The 15,967-nt window shown below is 41.5% G+C and overlaps 1 protein-coding gene and 1 non-coding gene across 2 annotated transcripts in view; one reads left to right on the top strand and one right to left on the bottom strand.

Moving 5' to 3' along the window:
• Positions 1 to 15,967, bottom strand: part of LOC139376933 (CUB and sushi domain-containing protein 1-like) — a 438,044-nt gene that overhangs the window by 31,604 nt on the left and 390,473 nt on the right. The window contains exons 39-48 of the mRNA XM_071119944.1: positions 14,014 to 14,083; positions 13,776 to 13,892; positions 9,047 to 9,256; positions 7,802 to 7,990; positions 6,734 to 6,911; positions 5,559 to 5,704; positions 2,130 to 2,210; positions 1,695 to 1,808; positions 833 to 1,021; positions 538 to 684 (exon numbers count right to left, since the gene is read on the bottom strand). Coding sequence (XP_070976045.1) covers positions 538 to 684; positions 833 to 1,021; positions 1,695 to 1,808; positions 2,130 to 2,210; positions 5,559 to 5,704; positions 6,734 to 6,911; positions 7,802 to 7,990; positions 9,047 to 9,256; positions 13,776 to 13,892; positions 14,014 to 14,083 — 1,441 coding nt within the window. The remainder of the gene's footprint in view (positions 1 to 537; positions 685 to 832; positions 1,022 to 1,694; positions 1,809 to 2,129; positions 2,211 to 5,558; positions 5,705 to 6,733; positions 6,912 to 7,801; positions 7,991 to 9,046; positions 9,257 to 13,775; positions 13,893 to 14,013; positions 14,084 to 15,967) is intronic.
• Positions 6,956 to 7,029, top strand: trnas-uga (transfer RNA serine (anticodon UGA)). The gene has a single exon. It is a non-coding gene; the product is annotated as a tRNA-Ser (tRNA).

The raw sequence follows: 15,967 nt of genomic DNA, 5'->3' as shown, positions 1-15,967 counted from the left end.
AATTATCGACTAAAATGAATTGAGAGAAGAAAAGCAACAGAAAATGCAGAGGGAGAGAAAAGAAGAGAGAAGAAATGGAGAGTAATCATTGCCACTGGGTTTTGTGAGCTATATATCATGTTTGGTCATTGGTGGAAATGTCGGTTTGAGGCACCGGACATGGCGGTTATTCAGCCAAATTCATTATCGGATCTTTGACCTCTATTATGGAGGACTTGCAAAAGGATCCCTGCAGGTATACAGTCTAATGAGGGCTAACTTGTAAAAGTCTGACTGCCTCACACTCTTTGACCTACATTAGATCCAAAGCAACTGCCTCAGAGGACAGAGGCTGGTGTCTAAGCTTCTCTGACACCCATACAAGAGAAAAAAAGCTATGGCGCTGTCCCACTTTTTGAATGTCCTGTAATTCAAATGTTTCATTTGGTGTCTGTTATGAAACATACGAATGATGATGCATTAGTAGAAATAGACATGCCCACAGCACATGGGCGTTAAAGCCTTTTCACAAACTGAAACATATTATGCACTACAAACCTGTGTAGCGGATTCTGAATCCTCTTTTGCTGGTTGCATGATCAGTGGACCATCTCAGGTAAAGGTGGTTGGTCTTGCTTGTAAAGTTTAACTGTGTGGAGTGATTTCCACTAAGGGCCACCAGCAAAGGGCTCTGGCCAGATGGTCCTAACAGAGCAAAAGTAACACTCACATATGACAGTGCTTGTTGTAAGGCATTTGAACATGAAATCATCTCTGACATGGCATAAACATTTAAAAACAAACAAAATAAAACATGCATATGACTTATTGGGCTGTTGGAAGAGGAAATTACCGTCAAAGAGCTCAAGTTCGTCAAACTGCTTCTCACTCTGAAACATCTCCACAAAGATGGAGATAGTGTACGCAGGTTGAACCCTGATGACCCAGGAGCAGGTCTGAGAGTTGGGGTAGTTTTTAGGGAAACCTGGACTAAGGATAACTCCTGATGAGGAGGAGCGTTCTTCATTTGCAGGACACTGGGCTAAACGCACAACACACACATGCAGACAAATGAGAAATAGTTAGTTACTGCTACAGTACACATCTTTATCACCTCAACTGTACTTCTCTTGAACTTTTCCAGGTTGCTAAATCCAAATGAGCTCAGGGTTAGTGATCTATGGCAAGAAATAATGTGAAGGCATTTTCCACTTCTACCCTGTGGGCAAATGATAATGAAAACAAACCGAATGGACCATAGCTGCATTACGGAATTACAACATTTAAGGAAACTCTGCTGCGCTTATCTCCATATCTCTCTAGAAAATGTACTTTGTGCTCTGCTAATGGAACCATACTGCTGCCTTCCATCTGTGTCATCATATTGGCACTATAATTAGAAATGATATGCACACCATTCATAAGCCATTCAATCTGTGACTCACGTTCAGTCAGAGCTTCGATTTCTAATAGTCACAGAGACTCTAGCTGCACTTTGTTTTTTAACAGGCTGATGCACACCTTGGAACAATGTCTAGTAATAGTGTCGTATAAAGGAGTCATCAGAAGGATACAAAGAAACAAGGGTAGAACGTCAGATCAAAAAAACAGGCAGGTAAACTGATAACTGGAAGTATCTGAGCTGAAAGTTCACATCCTGTTATAAATGGAATAATAAATAAAATCATCAGAAAAGGGTCAGAACATTCCCTTACCTTCACAAGTTGGCGGAGGACTCTCAAACTGGAGATGAGAGTTGAGCTTACAGGTAAGCTCACTGTTGCCGACCAGGGTAAATCCAGGGAAGCAGCGATACTTCACAACGTCTCCTGGACAAAATCATGATTTCATACGTCTTATAGCAGATGTGATATCATCAACGTCTGATGGAAACCTACATTGGATATTAAGTTTATGTCTCTCGAGACAATGCCAACAGCTATATTACATAACAGCCTGCTATATACCCCTAACATGGTTGTCCAAGATCATTTCAAATAAAGGTTCACACTCCAGCATGGTATACCTCTTTGATTCAAAGTCACATATCAACATGTTTAAACTGAATCATGTCACTGTCTGACGTCCCACTGCAACTCTGTGTTGAATTATATAACCCAGTGTTGACCATCTCTCTGGTACAAACTTACCTATTTCATAATCTTGATCTTCATATACTATTTCAGCTTCTTCCACTGTTGGTGGAGGTGGACATTTCTTTAGACGATAGGCTGGAGGAGAGAAAGAAAGTAATTTGCCAAAATCACATAATCCACAGTATACTATACTTATGGATACGTATTCTATCATTTCATCTATCTGACAAACATAAAAAACTAAGAAATCACACAAGATAAAGGGATGGGCAAATACAGTTGAAGTCAGAAGTTCACATACACCTTAGCCCAATACATTTAAACTCAGTGTTTCACAATTCCTGATATTTAATCCTAGTAAAAATTCCCTGTTTTAGGTAAGTTAGGATCACCACTTTATTTTAAGAATGTGAAATGTCAGAATAATAGTAGAGAGAATGATTTATTTAAGCTTTTATTGCTTTCATCACATTCCCAGTTGACCAAAAATGTACATACACTCAATTAGTATTCGGTATCATTGCCTTTAAATAGTTTAACTTGGGTCAAATGTTTCAGGTAGCCTTCCACTAAATCAAATCAAATCAAATCAAATTTTATTTGTCACATACACATGGTTAGCAGATGTTAATGCGAGTGTAGCGAAATGCTTGTGCTTCTAGTTCCGACAATGCAGTAATAACAAGTAATCTAACTAACAATTCCAAAACTACTGTCTTGTACACAGTGTAAGGGGATAAAGAATATGTACATAAGGATATATGAATGAGTGATGGTACAGAGCAGCATAGGCAAGATACAGTAGATGGTATCGGGTACAGTATGTACAAATGAGATGAGTATGTAAACAAAGTGGCATAGTATAGTATAAAGTGGCTAGTGATACATGTATTACATAAGGATACCGTCGATGATATAGAGTACAGTATATACGTATGCATATGAGATGAATAATGTAGGGTAAGTAACATTTATATAAGGTAGCATTGTTTAAAGTGGCTAGTGATATATTTACATCATTTCCCATCAATTCCCATTATTAAAGTGGCTGGAGTTGAGTCAGTGTCAGTGTGTTGGCAGCAGCCACTCAGTGTTAGTGGTGGCTGTTTAACAGTCTGATGGCCTTGAGATAGAAGCTGTTTTTCAGTCTCTCGGTCCCGGCTTTGATGCACCTGTACTGACCTCGCCTTCTGGATGATAGCGGGGTGAACAGGCAGTGGCTCGGGTGGTTGATGTCCTTGATGATCTTTATGGCCTTTCTGTGACATCGGGTGGTGTAGGTGTCCTGGAGGGCAGGTAGTTTGCCCCCGGTGATGCGTTGTGCAGACCTCACTACCCTCTGGAGAGCCTTACGGTTGAGGGCGGTGCAGTTGCCATACCAGGCGGTGATACAGCCCGCCAGGATGCTCTCGATTGTGCATCTGTAGAAGTTTGTGAGTGCTTTTGGTGACAAGCCGAATTTCTTCAGCCTCCTGAGGTTGAAGAGGCGCTGCTGCGCCTTCTTCACGATGCTGTCTGTGTGAGTGGACCAATTCAGTTTGTCTGTGATGTGTATGCCGAGGAACTTAAAACTTGCTACCCTCTCCACTACTGTTCCATCGATGTGGATAGGGGGGTGTTCCCTCTGCTGTTTCCTGAAGTCCACAATCATCTCCTTAGTTTTGTTGACGTTGAGTGTGAGGTTGTTTTCCTGACACCACACTCCGAGGGCCCTCACCTCCTCCCTGTAGGCCGTCTCATCGTTGTTGGTAATCAAGCCTACCACTGTTGTGTCGTCCGCAAACTTGATGATTGAGTTGGAGGCGTGCGTGGCCACGCAGTCGTGGGTGAACAGGGAGTACAGGAGAGGGCTCAGAACGCAACCTTGTGGGGCCCCAGTGTTGAGGATCAGCGGGGAGGAGATGTTGTTGCCTACCCTCACCACCTGGGGGCGGCCCGTCAGGAAGTCCAGTACCCAGTTGCACAGGGCGGGGTCGAGACCCAGGGTCTCGAGCTTGATGACGAGCTTGGAGGGTACTATGGTGTTGAATGCCGAGCTGTAGTCGATGAACAGCATTCTCACATAGGTATTCCTCTTGTCCAGATGGGTTAGGGCAGTGTGCAGTGTGGTTGAGATTGCATTGTCTGTGGACCTATTTGGACCTACTTGGACCTACTAGCTTCCCACAATAAGTTGGGTGAATTTTGGACCATTCCTCCTGACAGAGCTGGTGTAACTGAGTCATGTTTGTAGGCCTCCTTGCTCGCACACGCCTTTTCAGTCCTGCCCACAAATTTCGGTAGGAATGAGGTCAGGGCTTTGTGATTGCCATTCCAATACCTTGACTTTGTTGTCCTTAAGCCATTTTGCCACAACTGTGGAAGTATGCTTGGGGTCATTAGCCATTTGGAAGGCCCACTTGAGACCAAGCTTTAACTTCCTGACTGATGTCTTGAGATGTTGCTTCAATATGTCCACATAATTTTCAATTCCTCATGATGCCATCTTTTTTGTGAAGTGCACTAGTCCCTCCTGCAGCAAAGCACCCCCACAACATGATGCTGCCACCTCCGTGTTTCATGTTTGGGATGGTTTTCTTCGGCTTGCAAGCCTCCCCCTTTTTCCTCCAAATGATGGTCATTATGGCCAAACAGTTCTATTTTTGTTTCATCAGACCAGAGGACATTTCTCCAAAAAAGTACGATCTTTGCCCCCATGTGCAGTTGCAAACCGTAGTCTGGTTTTTTTATGGCGGTTTTGGAGCAGTGGCTTTGTCCTTGCCTTTCAGGTTATGTTGATATAGGACTTGTTTTACTGTGGATATAGATATTTTTGTGCCTGTTTCCTCCAGCATCCTCACAAGTCCTAGTGTTGTTCTGGGATTGATTTGCACTTTTTGCACCAAAATACGTTCATCTCTAGGAGACAGAACGCGTCTCCTTCCTGAGCGGTATGAAGGCTGTGTGGTCCCATGGTGTTTATACTTGCATACTATTGTTTGTACGAATGAAAGTGGTGCATTCAGGCATTTGGAAATTCCAAAGATGAACCAGACTTGTGGAGGTCTACAATTGTGGAGGTCTTGGCTGATTTCTTTTGAAAGGCACCGTCAACTTAGTGCATGGAAACTTCTGACCCACTGGAATTGTGATGCAGTGAATTAGAAGTGAAATAATCTGTCTGTAAACAATTGTTGGAAAATTTACTTGTGTCATGCACAAAGTAGATGTCCCAACTGACTTGTCAAAACTATAGTTTGTTTACAAGACATTTGTGGAGAGTTTTAATGACTCCAACCTAAGTGTATGTAAACTTCTGACTTCAACTGTACATATAAATACAATCTGTTAGAGGACAATTGATCACATTCACCCGGTCACAAGGTAAAAACATGAGATAACTTTGTTTCTGAAATATTTTCGAAACAGGGAATCAGCAAGCTTTAGCAGTAACAGTATTGCATTATAGCTACAACATGTGTTTGATTGGGAAGAGAAACTGACCATGGAAATTGAGGACAAAGAATCCACTTGTGGAGAAGTCACTGTGAAACCTGATAAGGACCTGATTGACAGAACTGTAGGCTGACTCTAGCGCTGTGTTACCACTGAAAATCCCAAGCTGTGGGTAGCTCTGCTCAGGGCCATCCCTGGAAGAGGCCAGAACACATTGAAAGAGCATTACATTTATAACACACACATTAAACATTGTAATAATGTCCAGAATTTCAGTGTGGCATGGTTGAATTGATTTGCTCTCAAATCTATAGCAAGATTTGTGCTGACGTTCATATAAAAACCATTACATTACAGACAGTGTTGAATGAAAACAGCAAAAAATGATGACTTTACAGACTACTGGCCTCCTTTAATGGCTTCTGAAGATGAATTATCCATGTAACTTACAGAGGGCTGTATTGTGGCAGAAAGTGTGTATTTTACCCATTGAAATACATAGTTTTAATCCACTCTCGGGTGCTGCAGATTAAACCATGGCATGCACTTATTATATTGTGACATTCAAGTTCATCTTCACTAGTAAAAGGAATAAAAAGGCACTATGTTGATTTGTTTCCTGTCTTGCTGTATTTACAGTATAACTCTGGGTTTTCCTGTGCAGGTTAGCGTTTTTGTCATGAATTTTGTTCTGGATGCAGCTCCGCAGAGTGTCCACTGGGCAAAAACGGGCTGAATCAACATTGTTTCCATGTCATTTCACCCCCCCAAAAATTATTTGATGACGATGAATCAATGTGGAAAACTAATTGGATTTGCACATTGAATTCATGTTCATTGACAATTCAACTAAATATAAAACAAAACTAGACGTTGAACGTCTGTGCCCAGTGGGTGGTCACTAGCTGGCACAACCACAAAGTCATAAAATCAGATTTTTAAACCTAAACCTAACCTTGACCCTAACCTCAACCACACTGAGTGTTAACCCTAACCTTAAATTAAGACCAAAAAGCTATTTTTCTTGAATTTTTACAATACAGACCATTTTGACTGCCCCATCTAGCAGAAATCGCTCAGCTCTGCCTTCGGGACAAGACTCATTCCAATAAACGTCAACCTGCTCGTCCTGTACTCTGAAGTACATGGTAGTTATTCACAGTAAAAGACATATCAGCCAATTCTGAACTGATGGGGCTTGTGAGAAACCATTAATCCCTTACCATACAGCAATGTAATCTGTGACAGGCTCCGTCTGAAGCAGGGTGAAGTTGATGTAAATACCATGTCCATGTGGCACGGTGATAAGCCAGGTGCAGTCCTGTGAGTTAGGGTACTCATTTGGGTACTGGGGCGAGAATATGGTGCCATTCTGAGCTGTCATATTGTAGCCACATGGAGCTGCAGTAGAAGACAAGACGGAGCGGTATCATCACAGAGGGTGTGTCCCATGTAGCTCAGTTGGTAGAGTGTGGCGCATGAAACGCCAGGGTTGTGGGTTCGATTCCCACGGGGGACCAGAACAGGGGGAAAAAGTATTAAATGTATCCACTCAGTACTGTAAGTTGCTCTGAATAAAACTGTCTGCTAAATGTAGAGCATATAGTATAAATTTATGTTAAGTAGATTGGAGTTATTTGTCTGCTAACAACTTAAGAACATTTCTTCACCAATTGAACCTTAATTTCAAATATCTGTACACTGTATTACTTGTAGATTAAATTTTATGAGCAGCAATCACGAGAGCAGTTTTGACAACAGTGCAAACCCCATACTGTGTTATACTATCATGGTAAGTGTCTCTTTCACTGGTATCTAGGATTAGTTAATCCTGCACAACTTTGAACCCAAAAGGGATGCAGTGATAACTTCAACAAGAACCCAATTTACCAAATACACCTCCAAAACACAATACCATGACGCTGAAAGGTGTCGTTGAATGAGGGACAGCTCTAACAAATCTTTGCAGGTATTGATTGAGTAAGCCTTTGCCAGCTCGTACACTGCTCAATGCAGAAGAAATTTAGCACATGTCCCAGTAGTGTGGGTCTCAACTGGAGCAGTTTTCAAAGGCAGTAATATGAGAGGCAGTTTTGGGAAACGCTGCCTTTTTTCATACAGTATAACAGAACTTCACAACAGTATTACGAGGGTTATATAATAACATCTAGTATAGGGCTGATAAAAACGTCCTAACAAATACATTCTAAAATAGTTTGATAAATGAAGCAAAGAAGCCATTGATGCTTTTGGTAAAATATATGTTATGTATAATATTAACCCATGCTCACCCTCACAATGGGGAAAGGGATGATTCCATTTTCTGTTGATTCCATGTTGGCATGTGAGCACAGGATGTCCAATCAGAACGTATCCAGGAAAGCACTCAAAAGTTATTGACTGGCCAGCATTGTAGTCATTATTAATAATATATCCGTTAGGGAATGGAGTAGGGTCTTGGCAATTCTGCAATTCATATGCTAAAACGCAAGAGAGAAAGTCAGAAAAAAAACTGTGGTTACAAGCTTATGCAATAAAAATACATATTTCTTATAACAGGAATGCACATACATCACAACAAAATAAAACATATTTCAACAAGAAATGTTCAAACAAATTATGTGGACTGTCGTCAACAGCCCACAGGTGACCCATCCCACTTAACCTTTTGAGACAGTACTGGAACACACATGACACCTGTCAGACACATTTTCACGAAATGTCACTATGACATGTCTATTTCAAGCATAACACCAACAACAAAGAATGGATGCCAGGAAACCAATAAACTTTTCTGTTTCAACCTAAAAAATACAGCAACGTTACAGCAACGTTACTCCAAAAATCTATTGAAGCTTGACAGTGCTGGAAATTGACGATCAAGTTCACATTCTTTTTGCGTACAATGAGAGAGCAATTGTTAAATGAGATGTGGTGTTTTTTTTGGTAAGAGGAGAAGAGGAAAAGCCAGGATATGAACCCTCTGGCCTATATGTGGAAGAAGATGACACACAGGGTTATCTCTTGAAAAGTGGAAGCCATGCACTCAACATCTACAGTTGCCATTGACCGTAACAAGAACCCCAGGACCAGTGGAAGCAAAATAGCCCCATAACATCAAAGTGCACTCAACATCTAAATGCCGCTCTCCATTGATTCTGAATGCTTTGTCCAGGCGGGAGAAGCAACATAACAGAGTAACCTCTCAATGATCCTGAGAGGGCAGATTCTCAGATAACTTAACTGACAGGTACTTAAGTCCTTGAAGCTGACATTCCTTCTATTTTGCATTTAACCTTGAATCATCCTAAAAAGAAAGCTAAACCATATCAACAGATGACAGATAAAAACACTATCAATAAGGATTTCACATCAGACATTCCCATAGATTCTTTCCCAGATTTGACACAAATGCCCCAAAACAACATCCAAGCCTAGCGCCAACAAATTGTCAATTGAAACCAATACAAACCAAGCTCTTTTAGGTGAGGGGAAACCATGCTAGACATGGTGGATGAAAATGAAGTACACCTCACCTTGGTAGGCTAGTTTGAATCCCTGCCTGTTTTCAGAGTGGTCACTGTAGAAGTGAATCACGGTCTCATGTGTTGTACTCAGCAGGTTGGGCGGCAGCTGACTTCCGCTAAACTGTCCAATCAGAGAGCTGCTGTGCTGCGGCCCATTTCGCACCTCTAAAAAATCATGGTTGTCTTCAGAGGAGAAGTTGAAGAACTGAATATGAGCCCCTGTAAAACATAGAAACATTATATGAAATACACTGTATGGACAAAGGCTTCGGTTGATGGACTATGTTTATTTCACAACCAAAACATGCATCAAAACATTCGCACTGTCTTTGAAAGTTACGGGCAAGTCTATGGGTCAAATGTCCCCTCCCCTACTGAAATTCAAAAGATGCTAACACCTGATCGTGATTTTGTGAAATCATGAAATCGTGATTTGTCCAAATAACCAGTGATGAAAAATCCAAACACTGGAAATATTGCTGCTCGTTTGCCCACACATCCCATTTTTGTGCTCGAACTGCCCAAACAGTTTGAGCTTCTACTTTTAAAAGTCCACCTTTCCAGAAATATGTCTCTCACTGTTGCCGCTTGTGATAGATCTCCCTCAGCCCCCAGCTGTGCCCTGAACACCATATGTGAATTAATCGCCCCCCATTTATCTTCAGAGTGCATACTGTTAGGTGACCTAAACTGGGATATGCTTAACACCCCCGGCCATCCTACAATCTAAGATAGATGCCCTCAATCTCACACAAATTATCATGGAACCTACCAGGTACAACCCTAAATCTGTAAACACGGGCACCCTCATAGATATCATCCTGACCAACCTGCCCTCTAAATACACCTCTGCTGTCTTCAACCAGGATCTCAGCGATCACTGCCTCACTGCCTGCATCCGTAATGGGTCCGCAGTCAAACGACTAAACCTCATCACTGTCAAATGCTCCCTAAAACACTTCAGCGAGCAAGCCTTTCTAATTGAACTGGCCCAGGTATACTGGAAGGATATTGACCTCATTCCGTCAGTAGAGGATGCCTGGTTATTCTTTAAAAGGGCCATCCTCACCATCTTGAATAAGCATGCCCCGTTAAAAAAATGTAGAACTAAGAACTGATATAGCCCTTGGTTCACTCCAGACCTGACTGCCCTTGACCAGCACAAAAACATCCTGTGGCGTACTGCATTAGCATTGAATAGCCCCAACGATATTAAACTTTTCAGGGAAGTTAGGAACCAACATATACAGGCAGTTAGGAAAGCAAAGGCTAGCTTTTTCAAAAAGAAATGTGCATCCTATAGCATAAATTCCTAAAAGTTCTGGGACACTGTAAAATCCATGGAGAATAAGAGCACCTCCTCCCAGCTGCCCACTGCACTGAGGCTAGGAAACACTGTCACCACCGATAAATCTACGATAATCGAGAATTTCAATAAGCATTTTTCTACAGCTGGCCATGCTTTCCACCTGGCTACCTCTACCCCGGTCAACAGCTATGCACCCCCCACAGCAACTTGCCGAAGCCTCCCCCATTTCCCCTTCACCCAAATCCAGATAGCTGATGTTCTGAAAGAGCTGCAAAATCTGGACCCCTACAAATCAGCTGGGCTAGACAATCTGGACCCTCTCTTTCTAAAATTATCCGCCGCAATTGTTGCAACCCTTATTACTAACCTGTTCAACCTCTCTTTCGTATCGTCTGAGATCCCTAAAGATTGGAAAGCTGCCGCAGTCATCCCCCTCTTCAAAGGAAGAGAAACCCTAGACCCAAACTGTTACAGACATATATCTATCCTATCCTGCCTTTCTAAAGTCTTCGAAAGCCAAGTTAACAAACAGATCACCAATGATTTCGATGCCCACTGTACCTTCTTTGCTATGCAATCTGGTTTCCCGAGCTGGTCATGGGTGCACCTCAGCCACGCTCAAGGTCCTAAACAATATCATAACCACCACCGATAAAAGACAATACTGTGCAGCCGTATTCATCGACCTGGCCAAGGCTTTCGACTCTGTCAACCACCGCATTCTTATCGGCAGACTCAACAGCCTTGGTTTCTCAAATGACTGCCTCGCCTGGATCACCAACTACTTCTCAGACAGAGTTCTGTTTGTCAAATCGGAGGGCCTGTTGTTCGGACCTCTGGCAGTGGGGGTGCCACAGGGTGCCACAGGCTTCAATTCTCGCATCATTCTGTATACTTCTGGCCCTTCTTTGGACACTGTGTTAACAAACCTCCAGATGAGCTTCAATGCCATACAACTCTCCTTCCGTGGCCTCCAACTGCTCTTAAATACAAGTAAAACTAAATGCATGCTCCTCAACTGATCGCTGCCGGCACCTGCCCGCCCTTCTAGACTGTAAACTCTCCTTTCAGACTCACATCAAGCATCTCCAATCCAAAATTAAATCTAGAATCGGCTTCCTATTTCGCAACAAAGCATCATTCACTCATGCTGCCAAACATACCCTCGTAAAACTGACTATCCTATCGATCCTTGACTTCGGCGATGTCATTCACAGAATAGCCTCCAACACTCTACTCAGCAAATTGGATGCAGTCTATCACAGTGCCATCCGTTTTGTCACCAAAGCCCCATCCACTACCCACCACTGCAACCTGTATGCTCTCATTGGCTGGCAATCGCTTCATATTTTTGTTGCCAAACCCACTGGCACCAGGTCATCTATACGTTTTTGCTAGGTAAAGCCCCGCCTTATCATAGCTCACTGGTCACCATAGCAGCATGTGCTCAAGCAGGTATATTTCACTGGTCACCCCCCAAAGCCAACTCCTCCATTGGCCGCCTTTCCTTCCAGTTCTCTGCTGCCGACGACTGGAACGAATTGCAAAAATCACTCAAGCTGGAGACTCATATCTCCCTCACTAACTTTAAGCATCAGCTGTCAGAGCAGCTTACAGAGCATTGCACCTGTACATAGCCCATCTGTAAATAGCCCACCCAACTGCCTCATCCCCATATTGTATTTTTTTTCTTCTCCTTTGCACCCCAGTATCTCTACTTGCACATTCATCTTCTGCACATCTATCACTCCAGTGTTTAATTGCGAAATTGTAATTATTTCGCCACTATGGCCTATTTATTGCCTTACCTCCCTAATCTTACTTCATTTTCACACACTGTATATATACTTTCTATTGTGTTATTGACTGTGTGTCTGTTTATTCCATGTGTAACTCTGTGTTGTTTGTGTCGCTCTGCTTTGCTTTTTCTTGGCCAGGTCGCAGTTGTAAATGAGAAATTGTTCTCAACTGGCCTACCTGGTTAAATAAAGGTGAAATTAAAAAAATTAAAATAATTGATTCCTTCTTGACAGATTCTACAGTACCAGTTACTGTATGTTTAGACAGATCTGTTCACTAGAGATTACCTAAAGTGTTAACTATTAACAGTGATGTTGTGAAATGTGTTGTAATCATGTAATGCATTTAGCAGACATTACCTTGGCTCATTTAATGTGCTTTTGACCAACTGTACCAACCTTTTTTTTGTCAAGCTACATCATGCTTGCATGTTGAGAAAAACTCTTCAACTCACTAATATGTTATGCTGGTAGAAATTATTCAGCAATCTAATACTGAGTTCAGCTCATGTTTTTCCAGGGGAGACACAGAAATGGGAAATGAATACAATACAATCAATTTTTTTCTGTTATGTTATGTTCGGTTCTTCAAAGTGTAGCAAAGGTCTGATGCTGGAAGAAAGCATTTGCCACTTGGTGATGCTTAGGAGAATCCTTTGAACGATAATCTTGTTGTTATGCAGCCATGTACCTCTTTCTCACAATGCTTTATCCTACCCATTCTGTCTGTCCTAAACGCTGTCATCAGCGTCTGCAAAGCCTCGTGTATTTTTACATTTATTAAATTTTTTTTTAAATATTGGGCCCTGTAAACAACACAAGCTAATGCATTTTTGGTACACACACACAGCACAAAATTATCATTCTTGTTCTTACTTGTGAAGTTCTTGCTTGATACGGCAGAAAATTGCTTTTGGATACAGTATACAATATTTTTCTTGGGTTAGGTAGAGAGAATTCTTTGTGCTCAGACGAAAGCCTGAATAGCTTTATAAATCACACACAATTACCTTGTTAACATCTGGAGTGTTTACTTTGTTCTGGAGTCATTTGAACTGTGAAGCACCGCAAATACGTGGGCTGCAACCCACAGCTCTCATGTAAATTGCTAAACTGACTGCAAATGTCTCAAAATGTAGATAAAGAGGATAACTAAATGGGATCCATTTCCAAAAGGAAGACGTCACAGAACAACAACTACATTTTGTTAGTTCCAGGGAGAGATGTAAATCCTGAATATATTGTCCATTAATGTTCTGCATTCAAATCAAATCAAATTGTATTGGTCAGTATGGTTAGCTTTGTTAAAATCCCCAGCTACAATAAATGCAGCCTCTGGTTTCCAGTTACACGGTTGTGACCATAATCGAAGAGAATTCTCTTGGAAGATAATACGGTCGGCATTTGATTGTAAGGAATTCTAAGCAAAATAATTTAGGAAGTATGGTATGGTTTTGGTATTATGTAATGTTCCATGTTTTGTGTGGAGCCCAGGAAGAGTAGCTGCTGCTTTTGCAACAGCTAATGGAGATTATCACAAAAATGATATAAAAATAAATCTATTATCTCTGGCATTACTAAAATTAACCATGGCTTCTTATCATTATCATTATCATATCAGGTTCCTCACCATATCCAACTGGTAAAAGAATCCTCCATGTACAATCCATGTTACCAGGGTAGTTGCCAGGGAATCCAGGACTTAAAATAACATTGGCCAAGTCAACAGCTGTTCCACCGCACTTTGCTGGAAAATAAAAATGCACATAATGTGTGGCACACATTGAAAAAATATTGCAGAAAATGAATAATACTGAAACAGTAAACCAATGCCTTGAATGTGACCACTTCCAAGTTAAAGTTCTTACCAATGCAGAGAGGGGGAGGGTAGTTCCAGCGCCGCACGGTCCCTGGCATACAGGATATATGAGAGTGGCCCTGGAAAATAGAAAGGGAGGATGTTTCTCTCTATAATGTAAAGGTAGGGGGTTTCTCTCTATAATGTAATGTAAAAGTAGGATGTTTCTCTCTATAATGTAAAGGTAGGATGTTTCTCTCTCAGATGTAAAGGTAGGATGTTTCTCTCTATAATGTAAAGGTAGGATGTTTCTCTCTCAGATGTAAAGGTAGGATGTTTCTCTCTATAATGTAAAGGTAGGATGTTTCTCTCTCAGATGTAAAGGTAGGATGTTTCTCTCTCAGATGTAAAGGTAGTGGGGTTCTCTCTATAGTGTAAAGGTAGGGGGTTTCTCTCTATAATGTAAAGGTAGGGGGTTTCTCTCTCAGATGTAAAAGTAGGATGTTTCTTTCTATAATGTAAAGGTAGGATGTTTCTCTCTCAGATGTAAAGGTAGTGGGTTTCTCTCTCAGATGTAAAGGTAGGGGGTTTCTCTCTATAATGAGAAGGTAGGGGGTTTCTCTCTCAGATGTAAAGGTAGGATGTTTCTCTCTCAGATGTAAAGGTAGGGGGTTTCTCTCTATAATGTAAAGGTAGGGGGTTTCTCTCTATAATGTAAAGGTAGGATGTTTCTCTCTCAGATGTAAAGGTAGTGGGTTTCTCTCTATAATGTAAAGGTAGGGGGTTTCTCTCTATAATGTAAAGGTAGGGGGTTTCTCTCTATAATGAGAAGGTAGGGGGTTTCTCTCTCGGATGTAAAGGTAGTGGGTTTCTCTCTATAATGTAAAGGTAGGGGGTTTCTCTCTATAATGTAAAGGTAGGATGTTTCTCTCTCAGATGTAAAGGTAGGGGGTTTCTCTCTCGGATGTAAAGGTAGTGGGTTTCTCTCTATAATGAGAAGGTAGGGGGTTTCTCTCTCAGATGTAAAGGTAGGATGTTTCTCTCTCAGATGTAAAGGTAGGGGGTTTCTCTCTATAATGTAAAGGTAGGGGGTTTCTCTCTATAATGTAAAGGTAGGATGTTTCTCTCTCAGATGTAAAGGTAGTGGGTTTCTCTCTATAATGTAAAGGTAGGGGGTTTCTCTCTATAATGTAAAGGTAGGGGGTTTCTCTCTATAATGAGAAGGTAGGGGGTTTCTCTCTCGGATGTAAAGGTAGTGGGTTTCTCTCTATAATGTAAAGGTAGGGGGTTTCTCTCTATAATGTAAAGGTAGGATGTTTCTCTCTCAGATGTAAAGGTAGGATGTTTCTCTCTCAGATGTAAAGGTAGGGGGTTTCTCTCTCAGATGTAAAAGTAGGATGTTTCTTTCTATAATGTAAAGGTAGGGGGTTTCTCTCTATAATGTAAAGGTAGGGGGTTTCTCTCTCAGATGTAAAAGTAGGATGTTTCTTTCTATAATGTAAAGGTAGGATGTTTCTCTCTCAGATGTAAAGGTAGTGGGGTTCTCTCTATAATGTAAAGGTAGGGGGTTTCTCTCTATAATGTAAAGGTAGGGGGTTTCTCTCTCAGATGTAAAGGTAGGGGTTTCTCTCTATAATGTAAAGGTAGGATGTTTCTCTCTCAGATGTGAAGGTAGGGGGTTTCTCTCTCGGATGTAAAGGTAGGGGGTTTCTCTCTATAATGTAAAGGTAGGGGGTTTCTCTCTATAATGTAAAGGTAGGGGGTTTCTCTCTCAGATGTAAAGGTAGGGGGATTCTCTCTATAATGTAAAGGTAGGATGTTTCTCTCTCAGATGTAAAGGTAGGATGTTTCTTTATATAATGTGAAGGTAGGGGGTTTCTCTCTATAATGTAATGTAAAGGTAGGATGTTTCTTTCTATAATGTGAGGGTAGGGGGTTTCTCTCTCGGATGTAAAGGTAGTGGGGTTCTCTCTATAATGTAAAGGTAGGATGTTTCTCTCTCAGATGTAAAGGTAGTGGGTTTC

This window comes from Oncorhynchus clarkii, chromosome 20, assembly GCF_045791955.1.
Source record: "Oncorhynchus clarkii lewisi isolate Uvic-CL-2024 chromosome 20, UVic_Ocla_1.0, whole genome shotgun sequence".
NCBI classification, from domain to species: Eukaryota; Metazoa; Chordata; class Actinopteri; order Salmoniformes; family Salmonidae; genus Oncorhynchus; species Oncorhynchus clarkii.
Note: the sequence above shows the minus strand (reverse complement) of the source record. Positions and strands in the feature narration are given on the sequence as shown.